At 43.8% G+C, this 24,569-nt stretch overlaps 1 protein-coding gene across 1 annotated transcript in view; it reads left to right on the top strand.

Moving 5' to 3' along the window:
* CPZ (carboxypeptidase Z) overlaps window positions 1-24,569 on the top strand; it is a 1,352,173-nt gene that overhangs the window by 856,808 nt on the left and 470,796 nt on the right. The window contains exon 5 of the mRNA XM_044067099.1: window positions 9,557-9,753. Coding sequence (XP_043923034.1) covers window positions 9,557-9,753 — 197 coding nt within the window. The remainder of the gene's footprint in view (window positions 1-9,556; window positions 9,754-24,569) is intronic.

Raw genomic sequence — 24,569 nt, 5'->3', positions numbered from 1 at the left:
CCTCTTAGTAGACAATATGAGACAGAAAATAACTGGAGTTTTTTGAGTCTGTCCATGTAGGACATGTGTTTAAGGCCTAGGATCCTCTTCATGAGGTACTTTTGTGTCTTTTCCAGCTATTATATGTGTTTAGTGAGGTACATGCCAAATGGGGTATTATACTCAGATGACTGGTCTAATGAGGAAAGAGTTGAGAGAGATGATTACCTGTTTCTTCCTGGATACATAACCCTTGGTAATGAGATGTACGACATAGAAGGACTTTCTGACCACAGTGGCAATGTGGTGGTCGAAGGAGAAGTTGCTGTCAACATGTGTCCCCAGATCTCTTATAATGCTTTTAGTGTTCACTGTGCTCCGATTGATGTTTAATTAGTGGGAACTGAGTTTTTCCTAAAGGGAATGATGACACATTGTTTGGCATTACACTTAAAGCCATAGTTTTGACACCAGTCATTAGTCTCAGTGAGGCCTTTCTGTAGGATGTTTACATCACTTGGGGAGTTAATAATGGCTCCCAGTTTGCAGTTGTCTGCGAACATGGTCAGCCAACGTCCACCTGTATTGGCCTGGACTTCTGAGAAGTAGATGTCAAACAGGAGAGGACCCAGGACTGATCCCTGTGGGACTCCACTCATGACTGGTCTGCAGTCTGATTGGAGTCCGCTGCTTTCACACTGTGGTTTCTATCCATGAGCCAATTTGCAACCCACCTAATGATATAGGGGTTGAGGCCTAATTTGGTGAGTTTATCAATAATTCCTGAGTGGGGAATGGTATCAAAGGCCTTGGCCAGATCGAGGTAGGCTGTATAAACTGCCTTGTCCTCATCCACAGCTCTGATGACTGACTCAAAGAAGTCAACCAGATTGAGTAGGCATGATCTACATCTCACAAAACCAAATTGCATGGGTTCTAGAGTTTGGAGATTCCCTATATCCTTGTTAATTAGGTCCATGATGATGCACTCCATAGCCTTAGATTTGTCAGGCTAATGGGGAGATAATTGCCAGGGTCTGTAGTCACTCCCCTTTTATGGAGGGGGATGACTGTAGCAGTGCGCCATTTGGTAGGGACAAAGCCTGAGGTGAAGCTGTGACTGAAGAGGGCACACAGATGTGGTGCCAGTTCACAGTGGAGTTCCTGTAGAACACATCCAGAGATATTGGCGGGCCCCATGGAAGCTGTATTCTTGACCTTGGACAATGCAGCTTTAACCTTTGCTGCAGTAATGCTGGGCGCCTGGCATTCCTCTGGTAGTGTGATTGGTCCTTTGGGGGGGGTAACTTTGGCACTGAATCTGTTGGCCAATATGTTGGCAGTATCTGTTGGCTCAGTATAGGAGGTACCATTGTGCAGTAACTCAGAGCAAACAATGGGTATTGCCGTGGAGATCCTTGATATAACTAAAGAAGGCTTTGTGGTTGTTTATAGTGTCTGCTGCAATTCTGCCTTCATATCTGGCTTTTAGAGGTTTTGATGAGGGATCTCAACTTTTTGTTGAGGCTAATAAGGGTTTTTTTCCAGTCTTGGGACTTCACCTTTTTCTGCAACAGTTTCTTCCTTGGCAGGGGACCACCAGATTGTGTTCCTTTTTTTGGAGGAGAGTGTCTTGGTTCTGTTGGGTATGGCTAGTTCCATGCATTTCTGTATGTGTTTGTTCAGTGCATTGGTGTATGATTCGGCAGTCATGCATCTATTTTCCTTGACATGGGTGCTGGGAAATTAGCCACCTCTGTTTTTAGGAGCCCAAAGTCAGCTTTGGGGAAGTTTTTCATGGTGGTTACCTTTGTGGGCGTTGTGGGTGAGATGTGGATTTCCTTGGTGATTAGTTTGTGGTCCGTTCTAACCAGGGAGGAATTGACTATTAGTGTAGAGCAATGGTTGCCCATGTTAGTAATAACCAGGTCAAGGATGTTGCTTCCTCTAGTGTGGGCAAGAATGAGCTGGTCCAAGGCATTGGAATTTATTAATTCCAGGAAGCGTTCAACCAGTGTATTGGTGCATGAGTAGTTTTCCCAGTTGATGGAAGGGTAGTTGAAGTCACCTAGTATGAGAGTGTTGAGTTGGACCCTAATAGTTTCCAGGGTGCTTAGGAATATGGAGTGAGAGTCTAGGGACATGGTTGGGGACCTATAGCTGGCTATGATCTGAATCGCCGTCTTACCCCATGTTAGTTGTACCTGAAATATCTCAGCTGTGTTATGCTGGACTACTAGTCTGGAGGTGTGCATATCCTTTCTGAATATGGAGACACCACCACTGTTAGAGCTTTGGTCCATGTTCTGGGCCAAAAGGTGTGGAATGAGCTATGGCCTGGCAGTGCAGGGGTGCTTTCCGCTGCTTTAAACCCGGTCTCCGCTACAGCACAAATGTCAGTGTTCTCCATTTTGAGGAGTGCTTCAAGCAAGTGCATCTTGAGATTTAGACTTCTAGTGTTAAGCAGCATGACCCTCAGATTGCATTTATTTATAGCTGTTGTGGTGGTAATTTGGTCTTTGGAACATCACCTAAAAAAGGCACTGTAGAGGTGTCAAGAGCCTTAGCCAGTATCCGGAAACCTAGGGGGTGACAGATGCAGACCATCTCTGGCAAAACATCGAAGTCTGTTAGTCATGTCATCCCAAGCAGACAGATATTGGATGCCCTTAGAATGACACCAGAAACCCAGCCAACTGTTGAAGCCAATCATTTTCTGCTTGTACTGCAGTATCACTCTGGGTGATGGCAGGACGACGCCCAGGGCCAGGGCCACACCTGCCTGGGCCACACAATCCGAGAGCTCGTCCATGTCTCCCCCCACGCAGTCCAGGGAGGCACATCCCAGGCCACTAACACCCACACAGATAGCGGCAGAGCCATACCTGTACTTGTGGAGTGACCTGAGTGCGTGTGCCACGTGTCGGACTCCGGCACCCGACACACAGCCGACCACCACCCTCTCCCCACCCAACCTAGAGAGTGGGACACCAGTGTCCCTCACCATCAAATCACCCATGATTAGTGTATTGAGAAAGCTGTCCTACCATAGGGGCTTAGGTTGAGGGGCACATTGTGTACGTGAGCTGTGTGTCTTGTGGTTTGTGCTGTGTTGTGGTGGTCAGGTGTGTTTCTGTCTTGAATGTTTCTGCTGATTGGGTAGAATTCTGTTGAGAGCCTCTGCAAAGGTGGGTGTGTGGTTTGTGTTATTATCTGAGAGCTGTGATGGTGGGTGTTCTGGAGGGCTGTGTGTTGCATGTGGTGTGGTGCACGTGTTGACCTTCTCCTCTTGACCAGCTATTCTGGTCTTGGCTTGAGACTACATGGCTTCCAGTTTGGGATCTATAAGTGCATCTCTCACAAGTCTGAGTGTGCGGAGGTAAGAGGAGAGGGTTGTCTGTTTACATGAGGCAGTTGCTACACTGCCCCAGAATGCCCAAGTTCACCAGGTTAGTAGAAGAAATCACAGGGAACTAACCTTTAGACATGCCAGGAGGGATGGTCATTATGACTAAGTACTGGAGCTGTTTCCTTATATATTCCTTTTCCAGGAAAAATGTCACCCAGTGCATTTTGGTGTGTTTAATTTAGCCTGAAAATTATTTTTGAAGCTCTTGGCCTTTTTTTGTGTAAATAATGGTCTGTCCCCTACTACACTTAAGATCTCTACTTGACCTCCAAATAATTTCCCATTTTTTCTTATTATTTCTTTAATGACTCCAGAATCCAAACTATTAACAATAGGCATCCTAACCCTATTCTCATTAGTAAACGCTCTAATACTTCAGGGGCAAGACCTATCTCTCTGAGCTATAATATTAGATTTAACATTAGAAATTAATGTCTTCGGATACCCTCTTTTATAGAATTTATCACAAAAATTATTGCTTTCATTAACGAAATCTTCCTCTCCAACTGTTAGGTCACTTATTCTCAACAGCTGCCCTTTTATGATATTTTCCTTGGTCTTTTTAGAGTGCATGCTACTATAATGCAAATAAGTACTGTTTTGCACCTCCTTCCTAAAATTTTTTGTAATTAGCTTATCTCTTTTGAATATACTGACATTCAAAACGTTGATGGTAGTAGAGCTAAACTCACAGGTAAACTCCAAATAAGAACATATACTATTAATATGTGTTACAAAATCCCCCAAGGATTTCTCTGTCCCCCTCCAGATCTTAAACACATCACTGATAAAATGATACATAGTGATAATATTATTCATGTAGTCACTTTGCAATATATGGGTTGTTTCCCACCCATACATAAACAAATTTGCATAACTGGGGGCCATTGCTGCCATTATAACTAAGAATCACATCTAGCAATTCCATTAAGATGGTTACAGCATGATCAGAAAATAATTTAGACTTTAATAATTCTAACCTCATTGTTTCCATGCCTTCAACATTTCGTATTACTGTATATAATGACTTTATGTGCACGGTGACAAATAAGTCACTATCTAAAACGCTAATTTCTCTGATCTTATTAACAAAACCAAAACTGTCTTTGATATAAGTTGTGTTATTGGCCACTACTTTTTCTAGATGTTTATCTACATAAATAGCCATATTTTCAGTTTTGCTGTTTAAGCTAGATACGATAGGTCTTAGTGAGGGTTGTTCAAATTCTTATGGATTTTAGGAATTCCAAAAATCTGACTAATCCTGGGGTTGTCAATAGTAAAATATTTTGTTATGGCATCTGTGATCTCCTGGCCCAAACCATTCTTCTACCAAAGAATTAATAAAAGAAAATGCATTTTTGTAAAATCTAGGGTCAGACAATAATTCAAACATTTTATGTTCATACAGATTTCTGTTTAACACCACTATTGCTCCCCCCTTGTCTGCTTTAAAAAAACTAATAATTCATCATTCCTGATAAAGTTGTAAAACGGTTCTCTTTCTCTTACAGACATATTATAATAACTATAGTTAAGACTTTTTCGCTAAAACATCAATTATTTACAGTTCACAACTGTTCAAAAACATCTCTAGTTATTTCCTCAATGGAGGAATAAATACACTTGGTTTACAAAATCTTTCCGTATATTTCATTTTTAAATAAAATCTTAAACTTAAGCTGCCCTACGTAATCTCTAAGGCTATTTAATATCTTCATTTTATCAGCACGCTTCGCTGGTACAAAATTCCACCCTTTACTTAACATGAGGCATTCATCAGTTGACAGAATATATTTAGACAAATTAACTATGGCTCTTGTAAAATCAATTTTAAGTTCTTGGTGGTTGATGCACTAAAAAATGTGGAATGTTTATTAAATTCTGAAGAAGAGTTAGGATGGTTAAAGTACAGTTGGCAAGTGAGATTAAATGCTTTTTACCCTCCTGGTCTGAATAATAGTGAAGTGTTATATATTTAAAATGCAAAGGGTTAAAACACTAATTGCTTGTCATGTGATTTTTAATGATTTTAAATATGGTTGTTGCCTTGATTACTTCAGTCTGAAGAAGTCTTAACAGAGACAAACGTGCTTACTAGAGTTATTTTATTATTTTATTAAAGTGATTTTTCATTTATTTATTTTTTTTTGTTTATTTTTGGATTTTTGTGGTTAAAACCTTCATTTCGCTCACTGCTACAAAACAGCCATTTGGTTCCACTATTCTTAGGAATGTATTTCCTTGATACCACCCAGGTAAAACAGTATGGGAATCTGTACCACATGTTGACTCAGACTTAAAATATGGCTCCCTTTTGAAATGTTGGCACTTGAAATGCTGAGTGAGGTAAAGCCAAAAAAAAAAGAAAGAAAAGACAAAAACCCCAGAGAAAAGCAAATCTTAAAATGGGAGGCAAGAGTACCCCCCCAGTTCATTTTATGCATAACAAATCAGGGACTGCCATTCCTCAGAGAAAAGGGAATATTCTGAGAAATGGCATTTCGGACTTAGTATATATAAGTTTACCCATTCGACCATTTACATTTCAAATGGTTACCGAAAATAGATAACACTGGATGCATAAGCTATGTACTTAGCATAATGATAGATCCATGTTTTCTCATTTTCGTCTGGTTCAACCTCCCTCCCTCCTGCCCCCTTCCAAATTGACACAGATGGGCTTCTTGTGACCAGGTCATGCTCATTTACACCCTGTCTGTGAGCAGTATGAACAGACTGCCTTCCAGTCCTGCTTTTTACCACTCTGCTAGTGTTTAGCTTTGACTATAGTATTGTCTTTTATTGGGTCCAGCTCAATCTGAGGTACTAAGGTGGAGTGGGGAGAATTATGAGTAGGGTAGGAGTCAGAAACCAGGATTGGAGTAGCTTCAAAATCAGTGCCAAGGTTGGATCCAGTTAGATACAACAACCCTCATGTTGAACTGGATGAAAATCAGACAACATGGACTTATTGTTATGGTAAGTACATAACTTTTGTTACCATCTCTTATCTCCAAGTGTGGGCATTTTTCCTCCACTGTAACCGTACATTTCATGCATATGTATATATATATATATATATATATATATATATATATATATATATATGTATATATAGATTGATTGATATTCCAACTCCCTCGCTCTCATTTCTTTTGTGAAGCTGAGTTCCTCCCTAACCTTATTCAAGTGCAACTTGGGCCGATGGATGGGTAATTAGAAATTCATCCCTAATCTGGTGCCAGTGTCTCTGATGGGCAGAAGCAGTTAGTAAATAACCTGTATATAAATCAAATTTGTGGGTCACATTTGGGTTTCCCTGCTAGGCTAAAGGCCCTAGTGGTCATTAGCCTAGTATACACCTATGAACCTATCAGCCTTTGAAACTGCTATTCAAAACCACTGGTATGCAGGCACTTCAATGTCTTATTTTTACCCTTTGTGTCTGAATATCAACCACATTCTTCTGTTTCTATGACACTGCCCCCCCCCCCCCCCCATTCTTAAATTTATGATCATTTAAATATGCATTTCCATGCAGGCACTAAGTACCACTGGGATTCAGTACATTACTTCCAAGTCTGCCTAATGTTTTTTAAATTACAAATCTAAACAGTAAATATCGGGACAGTTGGAAGGACCAAATAGTCATGTAACTCAGTCATATGTATTAAGTTACATTATGTCAGTAGATACCAAATATGCCTCTCAAGCATAATTACAGACCTATCATCCTTACAAGCCTCATCTGCAAGGCTGTGGAATGTATTATAACTGACATAATTAACTATAATTTCAAGAATATATAAGAATTGACCCCCAACAGTTTGGCTTTATGAAGGGTAGTGCCTGTCTATTGAATCTGGTAAACTTCTTCAGAAGGGTTATGGAGGATATAGGCAATTTGCCATGTAGCACACAGAGCATATTTTGACCAGACCATGACCTTTAACACCATTTTCCTTGCTGGCATCATACAGAAGGTAAATGCTTAAAAAAAACATCAATCTGTAGTGGTAAGATGAATAGCAAACTGTCTAAAAGGCAGAACCCACACAATGTGAGTTGCAGGTGCCTTATTAGAAGGTTTAAAATTCATCAGTGGTGTGCCGTAGAGCTCTGTCCTGTGCCCTCTTCTTTTTGATATTTACTTCTCAGATGATCTAACAGAGTACCAATACTTCTGGCTAACAAAGTTTGCAAATGATTGCAAACTGTGGGTTGTTTTTAAGTCACATAGTGACACCCAAAACCACCAGCATGAACTCTGTCTAGTAAACTATTTGCGTACTAAAAATGAGCTCACACTAAACGCTAAAAATAATTCATTTCAATATATTTATTTTATTTAACAGTAGACCCCTAATGAGTTTGATTAAAATAATACAGATTAAAAATTATACTTACCTGTCGTGCATTTTCAAATCTACATATTGTTTGTGGGAATTTTACTTGTGTATTAGCTTCCTTTTCCATAGACATTTTATATCAAAAGGAGTTCATTTCTATTGCTTGTATAGCTCCATGGTGCGGTGGGATAAAACCCTTTCTGTGACCCATATAACCCAGGATTAACTGGCAACTCAGATACTTAAGGAGCAGGAGATGGAGGGAGGGATGACATGGTTGGCTTATGCAAGCTCATCCATCCTTGGGAAGAGAGGCAGTATTACCCACTGTAGTACTAGCTCCTCTTGGGGAAAAATGTTAATGACTGTCAGGTGCATGGGTTAAAAAAAAGATATATTTCTGTTAGCTGTATACACTATTTATGCTAACTTTGTAGTGTTGCTTAGTTTGGTTAATAAGTGTATGTAGTCCATGTCATGTTACATATCAGAGCTTTCCTTGGCCCACTCTGTAAAAGACTGTGCTTACTATTGAATTATCCAGTTACCACAGTGAATAAGTAATGCGTACACAAAGCATGCAGTGTGTTATACACTAGGATACCTTTTCATAATATTGTGTTTATGTGGGTTTCCTCTGGGTACTCCGGAGTCCTTCCACATTCCAAAGACATGCAGTAGGTGGATTGGGCATTCTAAATTGGCCATAGATATGAGTGCTTGTGCAAGTGTGTGGTATGGAAGAACAGCTGTGGCAGGGCTAGCCAACTGGCAGTGTGAATTTTGGCTGTAGTTCATTGTCACTGTTGAAATGATACCCTGACCCTATGTGTAAAAATGGGAAAAGGGGTGTGGATGGATGGATCTGTGTATTATTCTAGCTTTGCACTCCATGTGTTATACTGCTAACGATTTGTCACTGTTACTAGCAGAAACTGCCGTTTTCACTGTGCACACTGGAAGCCAGAATGTTTTGTATGTGTCTATACCTCTATCCTTACATGAGTAGCACATGCAATACACAATTGTAAGGCCTTCATTTGTACAGTGCATCTACTGTCACTAATGTGTGCACTGCCTCATGCACGTGTAGCATACCGTAGAACCCCCAGTGAGGTGATCACCAACCATACTTCCAGGGTGGAACTTGCAGAGGAGAGAGCAGTTTTTCTGCCTATCCAAGATGACTAAGACAGCTTTTCATTTGTGGTCTCACCGGTCTGTCTGTCTGACGTGACTCCTTAATTGGACATAGTTTGCCAGAGTTGTAGTAAGGAATTAAATTCTCTGTACCATTAGCACAAAGTGCATCTTCTTTGTTTCTTTGTGGGAGTAGGACTGATGGTATATATATATATATATATATATATATATATATATATATATATATATATATTCAAAAATATGAAGTGTGTGATTTCAACGTTTTTTGTTTTTCATGTTATGTCACACTTTAGCCTTCATACACTATTGACTACTCAACACATTCTGTTCTCCTTTTTACTCTGCATATTGTTCTCTACCTTCTCATTGCCATCTCATTGTCTTACTATTTTAACTCTCCATTTTTTTTATTTTCTGTCCGTCTTATCCTTTCCATTTTTATTTTCTTCCTTGCAAGTTCTCTTATGTTCACTTAAGCCTGAAGTGTCAACTTAACGTCTAGAAATGTTGGTACGTACTCCATATTAACTGTTGCATTGTTTTGACACTACTGTTTTTAGCCCCTTATGCTTCATAAGGAAATAATGTTGTCTCACATGACAGGCAGAGTAAGTTATGTATGTTGTCTTGTCTTTTTTTCATGTGTTGCTAGTTGAGCCAGAGTTTAAATACATTGCCAACATTCATGGAAATGAAGTTCTGGGAAGAGAATTGCTCATCTACCTTGCACAGTATTTGTGTTCAGAGTATCGTCTAGGGAATGAAAGGATCCAAAACCTTATCAACTCCACTAGGATACATCTTCTGCCCTCAATGAACCCAGATGGCTATGAAGTTGCTTCTGAGGAGGTAAGCAATAGTGACACATCTTTAAAAAAAATCTAGTTCATTTCTGTTTGCTGTAGTGTCTGATGTATGAAAGTATGAAAAGTTGAGTATTTATTTCGTACTTTCGTTTGGAAAGATATACCTGGCAAAATGTAATTCTTAGAATATGGAATGACATAAGGTATTATTATCATTATCATCATCCCTCCTTTATTCCATTTTTTCATCATGTAGTCAGGATATTACTTCCTTCAACAATCATGCCTGTCACAGGTTTTCTTATACATATCTACATCTCTTGACTAGAAGCCTTATTTCCTTATTTCGTTTTGCCTTCTACCTGTCTCTCCCATTTTTTTTCACCCAGTTGTCTTCTGCTTCCTTGCACATGACTGAACCACTGCAACCTCTTCTATTGAACTTCTCAGCAACTGGGACTAAAATGTGCCTTCTCTTTTGTCCTCATTTTATCTATACCATCTGTCTCAGGCACTTCATCCCCATCACCTCAAGATTTATCAATTGCTTCTACATCAAGTTTGTGAGCCATATAGCAGCACTGCTCACACCACTGCTTGTACCCCTTACTTTTCAGCTTTTTGTCCATTCTTCTGTCACAACAAAAACCCAGAAACATTGTACCAGTTGGCTTGTAGCACCTCCTCATTCAGTCTTCCCTTCTCCCCAACCACCTCTCCCAGATACTTGAAGAAGTTAATCTGCTTGACTGTTTTCCCTTCTATCACAGTTTTCAAGTTATTCTGTTTTTCTTTTCCACTTGATGCCATGACATCCATCTTGTCCATTCTTAATTTTTTTTTCATGCGTGTCTTCTGTTTTCCATCCTATTCTGTTTTTCATTTGCTTAAGTTCTTGCTCAGAGTCTGCTTCTAATGAGACGTTATCTGCACAGTGCAGCTTTGTTTATCTGTCCCCTCCAATCTATTTGCTAATGTAGTCCATACCAGTATAAACAGTAATGGTTTCAGAGTTGAACCCTGATGCACACAGACTCATACTAATAATCCCCCTTTGTGAGTGCAAACACTGTTCATCTTGTGTCATTGTGTTGTTTATTCCCCACTAATTCTACCAATGATTGCAGGACTTCAGACCATTACAGGACTGCCCAAATCAGCTTTCTTGAGATCTTATCATATTCATTTTCCAAGTCTAGGAATGCCCATTTGTACTGTTTCCTTATCTCCAGCATCTTTCCCACTCTCTGTATCACTGCAAAAACTGGATTGTGCTGTATCCTGATCTGAATTTGAACTGCTCATCTCCAGTATTGATCTGAAGTAGTTTACTTCATTTGGTTGTCAACCTGTTGTGTTACACATCTGTATCGGATCCAAGCCAGCAAATTTTACTAGTATCAGCTCCGAGCTCCAAACTCCTCCCCTTACCCATAATACACCTCCACTGCCTTCCATCCCCAGATCTCGTTTGCCGCAAATAGCTTTTACATCGTTTCTCTTGAGCTTCAACTTAGTCAAGTGGGTAAAACCTTTGTGAGTATCTTTTTTCTACAGACTGTTGCTAGTTAGTGTTAGTATAGGTCCCCTTTCTCCTCCCTTCATTTGGTGCATTGAGTTAGAGTTTTAGGATAGTTAGAGTAGATGTTCTTCGTGTTTCACTGTTGCAGTCATCACACTTGGGTTATCTGCCTGTAGGTAGCCCTCAGTCGGCCCGAATACCTGAGTCTTGGGATTTCTGCGTCGGATGCTGTCGCCTCTTCCATGATGTCAGGGATATAAAACATGCAGCTGACGCATTTACATCAGCTTTTCCTGCTGTGCGGGAGCCCAAAGCAGAAGCAGTTCACAAGTGCCATTCGGCTGCGACCTGAAATTTTCATTTTTTCGAGTTTCAAGCTTGAAGTCTTCTAAAGCTAAGTACCCCGTTGGGGATCCTTTTTTCTTGCTCTAACCAATGTCAGAAAAAGTTAACAATTGTCTTGTCTGTGGAAAGCAAATACCTCACAGAGATTTTCATTCTTACTGCGTAACCTGTTTAGGCCCAGACCACGATGTTCCTCACTGTCGGTTTCCTTGTTTAACGCCCAAACTATTCGTCATTGGGCTATCTTTGTCACTAAATTCTTTTGCGCTCGTTCTCCGTATTCTGAAATGGCTTCGATAAGCCATCCAACTACTGATCTTCCAAAAAAACGTAAGGATAAAGACAGGGAGAGACTGCATAGGCCGGTACTCAGTGAGGCGCCTTCACAGCCCCTGATACCCACTTCTGCAGATTCGCAGGCCTCTGCTGAGACCCATTCGGAGTCCAGTGTGCCGCGAGTTGCTTCTTTGACTATGGAACCTGCGGATGTCTCTACCTTGGATGGGTCTGGAGCTGCTGTGCAGGCACCAGCTTCTGAGGGTGTATTCCAACTGTCCGATGTTCATATTAAACCGACATATTTTTTGACTAAAACTACCAACTTTCTTAGGCCCAGAGTTCACACTACGCCTAGAAAACCGACGACCAAAGCACATACTCAAGCTCCCATGCCACGAAAACAAATACTAGAATGGCTGAAGACCTTATAACTTTAATTAGGGGAAGCCAGCCTTCCCCCTCTATAAGACAAAGGATTGATTTTCCTTCTGATTCTACAGCCCATGAGTCCGATGACTCTGATCCCTCTGATTACCAAGACATTCCCTTATCTACCTATGAGGATTCAGATGTAGAGGATTCCATTCCCTCTGCCTCCCCTCCAAAGAACTTTACTTTTGGTGAAACCTTGCATACCTTAAGGGAGCATTTCCGCTGGGAATGCCAGGACTATCCACAGTCCAAAAAGAGACTCAGAGAATTTTTAGACTTGCCTCAGCACAGGCCTCTAGCTATACCCCCTGTCCTGGATATTGTAGATGTCTTCATGGAGTCCGGTCTTACTCCTGATTCTTTACCACCAGCTCCTAAAAAGCCTGACAGCTACTGCAAAGTACCTGACTCACACAAATTTCTCTTTAAGAATCCCACTGCAGATGCAGAGACCATTTCCCAGGGACCTAAAGGTATTAAGGCCACTACAGCCAAAAACCCTACCCCTTCGGACAGGGATTCTAGAGCTTTAGACAGATGGGGTAAGAAGGTATACACCTCTGCAACTCTTGCCATAAGGGCTTTAAATTGCCAGTTTCACATTTTGAGGTATCAGCAGCATATCATGGAACTAATTAAACAGAAAATGTTGTTGCTTCCAGATTGTGCAGAGAATAAAGAGTTGCAAGAGTTAATGCATTTTGCAAACCAAGTTAGTAAACATACTTTGCAGGGTGGATTTGATGCCTTAGAAGCATCTTGCAGGGCTGCTGTCACTGGGTCTGTACTGAGAAGGCATGCTTGGCTGAAGGAACAAGTCTTGCCAGACCATGTCAAAGCAAAATTGCTAGATGCTCCATTAAACCAGGAACACTTGTTTCGTACAAAAGCAGAAGAAGCTAAATCTATGCAAACTGTTGCAGATTTCTTACAGTTACAGCCACCTAGGCTCAGTAGGCATTGATCTTCTAAAATCTGGTCCTTTCCAGTCCCTCCCAGGCCTTCTCAGTCCAAACCCAGGAGCAACAGACCACCAAGACTACAGTCTCAGGGTATGCAGAGATCTAAGGAATGGAGTGCTTCCACCTCTAAAACTGGGAGTGGTAAGCCACCCCCTTATGGAAAAAGTTCACAATGACTTTTCTATCGTTCTTCCCAGCCATACCCAAGTACTTGCACCCCTAGGAGGAAAACTCGCCCTGCATGCTAAAAAATGGGATGTCCATTACCCAGGACCAATGGTTCCTAAGCATTGTATCCCAGAGATACAGATTCTACTTCCACTCACTGCCAACCCCAAGCAGGATGCCAGACCTTCCTCCAGTCCAGTGGGCAGAGGCTCAAAAGCAAGTACTTTCTCTTCTCAGTATCAGGGTTATTCTACCTGTTCCAATAGAGAAAAGGGGACAGGGTTTCTTTTCCAGACTGTTCCTGGTGCCCACAAAAGAGAGCTCATGGCGCCCTGTCCTGGATCTGTCCATTCTTAACACCTCCGGGTGGTCCCAAAATTCAAGGTGCTTACACTACAACAGCTGCTTCCTATGCTAGCCAAGGACTCCTGGTTAGTCACCCTAGACTTAAAAGAAGCTTATCTGCACATCCCCACAAGGGAATCTTGCAGGAAATATCTATGTTTCAGGGCAGGCTCTGTGCACTTCCCTTTGGCTTATCTACTGTGCTCAGGGTATTCACAAGGTGCCTGGCTCCAGCCATTGCTTACTGCAGACAGAGAAATATTCAAATTTACCCATACTTGGACGATTGCCTGATTCAGGAATTGCTACTTCTGCACCTGGCATTTGTAAAGAGACGTCTAACTTCTCTGGGGTATACCATCAACGAAAATAAATCACTTCTGGTGCCCAGCCAAAAGATTGTATTCCTGGGAGCATGCTTGCACACAACTTCCCAGATGGTATTCCTTACTCCAGAAAAGCAGGTTCATTTGACAAACTACTTCAAACTAATGGCCTCCAAGACCCAGCTATCTGTAAGAAAAATACTGCAAGCCCTAGGGTTCATGGCTTCATGCATTCTACTAATACCATATGCAAGACTGCATATGAGGAAACTTCAATGGTACTTAAAAGGTCTCTGGTGTGAACACTCTCAGGACTTGGAAACACTGATTCCTATCATTCCTTGTCTAAGGGCAGAGTTCCTTTGGTGGGCAGAGACTTGCAACCACAACAAGGGACTTCCTTTCACTCAACCCCTCATTCCCCAAATCCTGTCAACAGGTGCATCAGACTATGCATGGGGGGCTCACATGGCAGGCAAATGTATTCAAGTCAAATGGAGCCCAGGGCAAATTCACCTGCATATCAATCAAAAAAGAAATGTTAGCTGTACAGAATGCTCTGACAGCCTTCAAATACCTTTTCCTTCCAGGACATCTTTTGATAAAGGCAGACAACACCACAGTTATGTGGTACATAAACAAGCAGGGTGGAACTCATTCCTACCCACTCTGCAGGTTAGCCATGGTCCTGTGGAACACAGCCTTGAGCAACCAAGTGCACCTGCGAGCTCAGTTCCAGACAGGTAAACAAAATACACTGGCAGATGAATTAAGCAGAAAGCTACTGGACCCACATGAGTGGAAACTGGAACCAAACTCATTCAAACTTCTAATCAACAGCTGGGGATACCAGAGGTGGACCTCTTTGCCTCCCCCCAAAACCATCAATTGAGCAAACTTTGCACCAGAAATGCCCACAGCCAAGCATGGCGAGTGGATGCCTTATCCTTTACATGGGAAAATCTCTCAATTTATGCCTTACCCCCTCTGCCCCTTCTCTCAAAAGTACTACTCAGGATCAAGCAGGACAGACCAAGGATAATCTTTATTGCACCAGATTGGCCACGCCAGCACTGGTACCCACTCCTACTCAGTCTGACAGCAGTGCCACCCTGGCACCTACATCAGACCCCCTTCCTGCTGTCCCAGCAGGAGGGACAGATTTTGCATCCTCAACTGCAAACACTGAACCTTGCAGCATGGCTTCTTCTCTGGACACAACACCAGCAACCCTCATCTAACAGGTGCTGGACGTCATCCTTGAGGCCAGAAGGCCTAGTACTAGGAAATCCTATTCAGAAAAGTGGAAAAGATATGTTCTTGGAGCCAGTCTCTAGGAAAGGGCATAGCCGTGCCCTCCTTACCTCAGATTCTAGATTACCCGGCAGAGCTGCTCCACAAAGGCCTTTCCTTCTCATCAATTAAGATTCATGCCTCAGCCATCTCAGCTCATTACAATAAGGAGCCACCTCCCTTTTCTCACCCTCTGATCAAACAGTTCCTGCTAACAATTTAAGACCCCTGAGGAGAGCTCCCACCCCTGCTTGGGACCTTTTCTTTGTACTAGAGAAGCTCACGCTTCCTCTTTTGAACCTGCTGCTACAGCAGAGTTAAAATTCCTCTCTTAGAAAACAGCCTTACTTCTAGCCATCACCTTCAGCAAGAAGAGTGTCTGAGCTACAGGCAGTAATGGCTGTGGAACCCTTCATTATTTTCCAGGCTGATAGGTTCTCCATCAGGACATCCATCATTTATGTCCAAGGTGGTATCAAGTTTGGCCTTAAACCAATCCATCCATTTACCAACCTTTTTCCCTAACCCCAGAATAAAGGGAAGAGGATCCTGCACTCCTTGGATGTGCACAGACAGCTCAGGTTCTACCTTGACAGGACTAAGCCTTTCAGAAAATCTGACCAACTGCTAGTCAGATTTCCTACAGGGGCAGAGGGCAAGGCCATTTCAAACCAAACCATTTCCAAATGGATGGCACACTGCATCCATTTCTGCTACAAACACCATGGAATAACCTATCCCACAGGGGATCAGAACTCACTCCACTAGGGCTACCTCAACTTCCACAGCATTTCTCAGGGGAGTCCCTACCATGGACATCCCGGAAGCTGCAACCTGGAGTTATGTACACACCTTCACCAAGCATTGCCACTTACCTGTCCTTTCTAAATTCAGATCTGGATTTGCCACAGCAGTCCTACAAGGTCTGCTAGTCAGCCCTAATACGTCTTGACTGCCTCCACCCTTACTCAGCTTTGGGAATCAACCCAAGTCTGATGACTGCAACAGTGAAACACGAAGAACGTAGTACAGTTGTGTACACTTACCATAAATGTAGATGTTCGAGTGTATTCACTGTTGCAGTCCTGGTTACCCTCCCTCCATCCCCCTGACTTTTCTAGACTTTCTACCTATCCTCTTTTTGGCCATATCTTATGGCTATGATATTTACTTTTTACTGGAGGTGTTCCACACTATGTAATTGCTTCCTATTTTGGGGGCTCCTGACATGTGGGGCAAGAAAAACTGATGTAATGGTGTCGGCTGCATGTTTTATACCCCTGATGTCCTGACGTCATGGAAGAGGCGACAGCATCCGGTGCAGAAATCCCAAGACTCTGGTATTCGGGTCGACTGAGGGCTACCTGCAGGCAGATAACAAAAGTGTGATGACTACAACAGTGAATACACTCGAACATCTGCATTTATGGTAAGTGTACACAACTGTACTTTTGTACTGTTGTGTAGATTGTAGCTTCCCCTCCCCCCTCAATGTTTTTTGTGTACGAGTGTGGTGAGTGGGTGTGAGTGTGCCAGTTAGAAAGAAACTGCCTTTTTTTCTCAAGTGCTCTTTCTACTCAGGCAGTATGGCTGAAAGGTTTGATGTTATGTAGTCCAATCTCGCCTACATTCTTACTGGTGGGTTTGGAGCCCAATGTCAGCTCCGACTCGTCCATACTTTAGCTCAAAGTCTTTCTGTTGGCTGGGCTAAGATGGTATCCCATGCTGCACTGCTCTCTATCCCCAGATCTCATTTGCCACTCATGTAGCTCGGACGTGGTCTCGCTCTTGGCTGTGGCTAAGTACCTTTTCTTCCTTATAGAAGAGAAGTTTTTGCAAAAAAAATAAAAAAGCTATTTTCATAGCTATTTGTGTGTGTTTCGTGAACTGTGTTGTGGAAAAGTTGTTTTTTCTTATAGCGTGTTCTTGTGGTATCCCACTAGCTGTTTCCAATGGGCTAGGCCTGTTTCAGTTAGAAGACCTAGTCTGTCCCTTTGCTTTCCTTGTGTGCTAACTTTTTCCCTTGGGCTAAAACCATTTAAATTACGGGAATTAGTCCTCCCCCTTGTACTTGTGTCTAGGACAGTTTTAGTTAGAGGTCTTTGTAGTGTACTGTTTGTTTGTCCTATTCCCACACTTGTGGCTGTTTGACCGTTGGTCTAGTTCTTGAGTTAGTTACTCGGTGTTTGTGGTAACTATGTCTAAAGATACTAAGGAGCATAAGCCATCGGGCTTTAAGAAGTGCACCAAGTGTAGTTATAAGATGTCCATCACTGATGGACACTCTGTTCGTGTGTACTGTCTGGAAGCGATTCACCTCCAGGAATCATGTAGTTTTTGTCATGCTTTTAGCCTGCATGTTCTTCAGGAAAGGAAGAACAAATTGATTTTGCAGGGACTTCTGAAACCCTCCTTCGAGGAGGGTTTGGAGAGTGCTTCCAGCTTTAAGTCTTCTCCATCAAAAGCTAAATCTTCCAAGGCTTAAAAGTGATCCCCAGCTCCATCAGTATCATCGGAGCCACCGGAGAAAACAGCAAAATCTTCTATGACATCCTCCGCTCCATTGTCCTTGGGGCCGCAGGAAGTGTCAGTGGTTATGGAACCTGCTTCGGCTCCAATTTTTTGGAGCCTGTTTGGAGCCGGTCGCCTAGCATTAGGCCGGTATCTCCTCCTCACAGGACTCCTTCAGAGAGGAGGTCTCGATCTCCTTCCCTATCCTCCAAATCCTCCAGGACCTTATCGGATGTGGACGTCGATAGAGTGGTGCAGAAACTTCTTCAGTCACCGGTACTGGCAAAATTGTTTTCGGCTGTGACCCAGTCGGCTCCGGAGCCGGTCTCTCTACCTACATCGATACTTCCTCCTCCGATCGCATCTCAGCTTTCGGAGCCGGAGTGCTCAGCTTCGTGTGATGTCCCTAGGTTGGTTCTGACAGCCCCTCCTGGCTTATCGGTTCCGACGTCAGCACCAACCCGTCGGCGCCGTCCACGGGGTTCAGGACTCACGATTCCTCGGTCAGACCTGAGGGAGGGGCTTTGGGACATCTCTCGGCTCCTAGTCTCCCTCTCGGTGCTTCTGCGCGGGGAAGCCTGACTCCTGTCTCGGCTTCAGAGGCTGGTCGATCTTCAGACCCAAGAGGACCAGCTTTCGAGGCCATGCGGAGTGCACTGGCCTGGTTGTCAGCGGCATCATACGGTTCGCTCACTCTGTCCCCAACAGCACCGGTGCAGGTCTCTGATTGCCCTCTATCTCTTGACAGTGGAGCCCCAAGGCCTCAGGGTACCCCCCACGAGTGGTCCCCATATTTCTGAGGGCCTCTCAGAGTTTTTGCCTGAGGAGCCACCCAGAAAGAAAACGTGCAAGAGGAAGCACATAGATTCCCAAGATAAGTCTCTCACGTCAGACACCAACCTCAAGGAGTCAGAGGGGTCCCCTAAGTCATTCTCTGAGGATGTTTCTTTCTCAGACATCCTAAAGATTTTGAAGCAGAGAGGTGACTGGCCATCCAAAGCCCCCGCCAAAGAGGAGTCTGTGTTCCTGAAGGCCTTTGGTGCTCAGCCCTCCGCCTCCTGGGTGTCTCCACCCTTCGACGAGCTTCTGGATTTAATTTGTCGAAGGGTGTGGGAAACCCCTGACTCTGAAGAACCAGTCCCCAGGAGACCCAATAAATTTTTATCTGCTCCTCCTGATAAGGAATTTCTATCCAAGGGAGTCCCTGTGGATGCCATGGTGGTGGCAGTGGCCACCAAGAAGGAATTAGCTGAGACTTCTTCTACCGTCCATCCCCCTAACAAGGAATATAGGACTATGGACCGGTATGGGAAGTGTTCATTTTCTTCAGCGGCCTTTACTTTGCGGTCACTGAATTACTTATCACACTTTACATGGTTCCAGAGCGATCTCCTAAAGGAGATTGGAGATACTCTAACGGGTAATGTTTCTGAAGTGGTGGCTCAGAAGGTCAACGCTCAGAGATCTACCCTCAACTCTATTGAGAACTCCTCCATGAGGCTGATCTCTCACGCAGCCGAGGGAGCGAGTAGGGCAGCAAGTTCAGGAGTCACTCTTAGGAGACAGGGCTGAATGTGCCTTTGTCATTTCGTGGGGACCTTCAGGTCTGCATTCACCGACGCCCCGTTTGATGGTTCCTCTTTGTTCGGAACCAAGGTGAAAGACACTCTCACTAGGTGCGAGCAAGAGGGAAAAACTCTGTCTGCCGTAGGAGTCCATTTTTCCCTTCCCTCTAGGCTTTATCCCAAGGCCCATAGGGGTGGAAAGGTGTGGTTCAAGAAATCACAGAGGTTTTTTCCTGATGCACAAGGTGGGCCCCCCTCCAGAGGCAGGGAAGGGGATGGTTATTCAAGTAGATGCCGCCCTAGGGGCAGAGGAGGCCCTCGCAACTCGGGAGACCGCGATTTCTTTCGTGGTTCTCCCTACCACCGCTCCTGATGGGAGGCCCGACTGTGCATTTCCGGAGCCAGTCAGGGTCGAATCTCACTATACCCGGAAGCCTGACAAGATATCACCCAGGACCAATGGGTTCTACGAATAATTTCCGGAGGATACATCATTCCCTTCTCGTCAACTCCCCCTCCAGTCAAGAAAATCCCGGATGTTCCACCCATTCAAAGGGATTCCGCAGCTTCAGAAGTTTCAAAGCTGCTAGAAAAAGGAGCCATCCAACATGTCCCTTCAGACCAGATCAGATTAGGGACTTACTCCAGATTCTTTTTGGTGCCGAAAAGGACAGAGGACCTGAGGCCCATTTTGCATCTCAGCCGATTGAACACCCATATGCAGAAGTCCAAGTTCCGAATGGTCACGTTGCAATCTATTCTCCCATTGTTGGGAAAAGAAATGTGGATGTACTCCATCGACCTCAAGGATGCTTACTATCACATAAAGATGGACAGGGCATTCAAAAGTCACCTACGCTTCCGGCTGGGAGCCAGTCACTTTCAGATGTTCTTCATCTCACATTGCTGCAGTCCTTACATATGGGGTAGTCCGCTGTCCTCGGTCGGCCCGAATACCAAAGTATTAGGCTGACGTCGGTCAAGGCGCTTAAAACTGACATCAGGACGTCAGGGTACAAAAGCGCATGACCGACGTCATATCCTCAGTCTTTTTTGCCGCATGGTCCGATGCAGAAGCAGCGTTGCAAGTGCCGTTCGGCGTTCTGAAATTTTTCGAGTTCGGAGTTTCAGACCGAATCCAAGTTGGCTAAGTACCCCGTTGGGGTTTATTTTGGTTTTTTCTTGCCTCAGTATTGTACCGGATGTCAGAAAAAGTGAATAATTGTATTTCTTGTGGGAAACAGATACCGCATAGGGATTATCATTCTTTGTGCATTCCTTGTTTGGGGCCTGAGCACGACGTAGTCGGGTGTCGCTTTTGTGCTAGGTTCAATAAGCGCACTATTAAGCGAAGGTTAGATTGTGCTAGGCTGGTCTTCGGCAAGCGGTGCAATTATAATATGCCGTCGGATTCTCCGGCGCCCGCTTCCACGAAGAAGCGCAAAGACAAAACAGTTAAACCCAGGCAAGATGAGTCGTCCGTTCCGGACGCCGGTTCTTTAGAGGCTTCAGTGGAACCGGTGGGTCCGACGGAGACTTCTTTAGAGTCTCAGGGGGAGACTTTAATTTTGCAGGATGTGGCCTCTCTTGAGGCAGGGCAGGCTGAGGGGGCTTCTCAGGTTACTGTACTCCCCTCTCTTCCCAGGGTGGTTAGGCCCTCTCCTTCTGTTTCCAAGGCTTCTCCCAGGGGCAGGCCAGGTTTAGCATCTGTTGGTGTCACTCCTAGTTCAGCAGGGTCTGTGCCTAAGAAGCACATGCTTAAAATGGCAGAAGATTTGATTACTCTGTTTAGAGGTTCTTTGCCCCCTCCTGATAAGAGGCCTAGGGTGGAGCCTGAGTTGGGAAGTTTTGAACAGGCTTCAGATGTTTCAGAGTCTTCGGCTGAAGACTTACAGGAGTACTCTCCTTATTCTGATTCTGATGCAGAAGATTCCACTCCTTCTGCTTCTCCTCCAGAGGATTTTTCTTTTTCAGAGACACTTCACTCTATGAGGGAGCATTTTAAGTGGGAAGGTCAAGACTTCTCTGATTCTCGGAAAAGGCTTAGGGAATTTTTGCTTTTACCTCAACATAGGCCCTTAGCTATTCCACCTGTTCTGGATGTTGTGCAGGATGTGTTTTCAGAGGCTTCGCTTAATCCTGATTCTCTGCCTCCTGCGTCTGTTAAACCAGATAGGTATTACAGGGTGCCTGAGGCTCATAAATATCTTTATAAGAGTCCTAGGGCGGACCCAGAAACTATTAGTCAGGGACCCAAGGGTGTCAAGGCCTCTGTTGTAAAAAATCCGGTTCCTCTAGATAAAGAGGCCAGAGCTTTGGATAGATGGGGAAAGAAGGTCTATACTTCTTCTACTTTAGCAATGAGGGCTTTGAATTGCCAGTTTCATATGTTGAAATATCAAAACTTTCTTCTTTCTCAATTGAAATCTAAGGTGGATGCTCTGGCAGAAGGCATTGAGTGTAAAGAATTACAAGATTTGGTGCATGTCTCTGAGCAGGTTGGTAAGCATTCTTTACAATGTGGTTTTGATGCTGTGCAGGCCTCGTCTAGGGTGGCTGCCACTGGTTCAGTTCTTCGCAGGCACGCCTGGCTGAAGGATCAGAATTTTTCTGACCATGTTAAAACAAGGATTTTGGATGCTCCTTTGCAGTCTGAAGTGTTGTTTGGTCCACCTGTGGAATCAGTCTTGAAGAAAATGGAGGACAAGGCTAAATCTATGCAGACTGTTAAGGATTTTTTGCAAGTTCAGCCTCCAAAGTTTAGTAGGAATTGGCCGGCTAAGGGGTGGACGTATCCTTCTTATGATTCTCAGTCTAGGGGTAGATCTAGACGTGGTAGGGGCAGAGCACAGAGTTCCTTCAGACATAGAACTGGGAGTTCACCTGCACAATCTTCGAGTGAGGGTAGGGGCCAGTCCTTTCGTAAACAGGCCCAATGACCTACTTTTTCAGCTGCCAGATCCCTCTTGCCTGGCGGCACCTTTGGGAGGAAGGTTGGCACTTTTCAAGGAAAATTGGATTTTAATTACCCAAGACAAGTGGGTACTGGATATCATACACCGAGGTTACAAGTTTTATTTCCATACCTTGCCTCCTTTCAAAGGCATGCCAGACGTTCCTCCTCAGCAAAGACTAGAAGCTCACAACCAAATTTCTCTTCTACTTCAAATAGGAGCTATACAACCGGTCCCTCTGCCAGAAGTGGGCCTAGGATTTTATTCTCGCCTGTTTCTAGTACCAAAGAAAGGGGACACATGGAGACCCATTTTGGACTTATCTATCCTCAACACATATCTGGACATTCCCAAGTTCAAAATGTTGACGTTACAGCAGCTTTTACCTCTGCTGGGCAAAGATCACTGGATGGTGACTCTGGATCTCAAGGAGGCTTATCTTCATGTTCCTATCAGGCCCAGTTGCAGGAAGTATCTGTGTTTTCGGGCTGGGACTTTTCATTATCAGTTCTCTGCATTGCCCTTTGGCTTATCTACTGCGCCCAGAGTGTTCACGAAGGTTCTGGCTCCAGTGGTAGCTTTCTTCAGGCTAAGAGGAATACAAATCTATCCTTATTTGGACGATTGCCTGATTCTGGCTCAAGGAAGGGACGAACTTCTTCATCATCTACAGTATGTGATGGCAGTGTTAAGATGCCTAGGGTATTCTGTGAACGAAATAAAGTCCAGTCTAGTACCCTCTCAGGACATGTGCTTTCTGGGTGTGAGACTGAATACAGCAGCCCAGATGGCCTTTTTGACCCCGGACAAACAAAAGAATCTTTCTCTTTATTTCCATCAATTGTCTCGTCAGTCCAGGCTGACTGCAAGGACAGTCCTTCAAGCCTTGGGGTTCATGGCATCTTGTATTCTGGTACTTCCCAATGCCAAACTGCATATGAGGAAGCTACAATGGTATCTCAAAAATGTGTGGACGCAACACTGCCAAGATTTGGACACTGTCATTCAGATAATACCTTGCATTCAAAAGGAATTTTTGTGGTGGGCTCAGGAATGTCACCTAAACAAGGGACTCTCTGTGACCCGACCAGAGGCGAGTCAGATTCTAACGACAGATGCCTCAGACAAAGCTTGGGGAGCTCATCTAAATGGAAAATGGGTACAAGACACGTGGCCTGCCAGACTTCAACATTTACATATCAACTTGAAGGAGATGTTAGCAGTCCAATTTGCATTGATAGCTTTCAAGGATTTACTTCTTCCAGGGCAGGTGTTGATTCAAACAGACAACACAACTGTCATGTGGTACATCAACAAGCAAGGGGGACACATTCATATCCTCTATGCAGACAAGCAATGATTTTGTGGGAGACTGCTCTCAGTTTGCAGCTAAATCTTCAGGCAAGGTTTCTGCCAGGAGCACAGAACTCCTTAGCAGATGTGTTGAGCAGACAAATTATGGATCCCCACGAGTGGAAATTGGATCCTCATGTATTTCAAAAATTGACAGTGTTATGGGGAACTCCAGACATAGATCTGTTCGCTTCTCCACTAAATTACCAGCTGCCAAAGTTTTGCACGAAAAGGTTTCATCCCACAGCTTGGAAAGTGGATGCTCTCTCATTCAATTGGAGCAATCTTCACGTGTATGCCTTTCCACCACTGCCTCTCCTCCCAAAGGTGCTCCTGAAGGTCAGACAGGACAAGCCAACCATGATTTTAATAGCTCCGGATTGGCCTCGACAGCACTGGTACCCATTACTGAGAAGTCTGGTACGGGAGCCTCCATGGCCTTTGCCTTCGATTCCACACCTGCTGTCTCAGGAGAACAGTCATTTACTCAATGTCAAACTTCACTCTCTACATCTAACAGCCTGGCATATTCTGTTTTAAACCCAGAAGGGTCTCAGCTTCCACAACAAGTTTTGAATGTTATTTTGGAGGCCAGAAGGCCTAGTACAAGGAAAGTTTACGCAGATAAATGGAGGAGATTTTTAATTTGGAGTACAGCAAAGGACTTTGATGTTTCTAAACCTAACTTAAGTGTTGCTCTTCAATACCTTACTGAGTTATTGGACAAAGGTTTGTCCTTGTCCTCTATAAAGGTTCATGCTGCAGCAATTTCTGCTCACTATGACTGTGACCCACCATTATTTT

This window comes from Protopterus annectens, chromosome 3.part1, assembly GCF_019279795.1.
Source record: "Protopterus annectens isolate FY-2018-M chromosome 3.part1, PAN1.0, whole genome shotgun sequence".
Taxonomy (NCBI): domain Eukaryota; kingdom Metazoa; phylum Chordata; order Ceratodontiformes; family Protopteridae; genus Protopterus; species Protopterus annectens.
The sequence above is the reverse complement of the archived record's forward strand: the minus strand, read 5'-3'. Positions and strand labels throughout refer to the sequence as shown.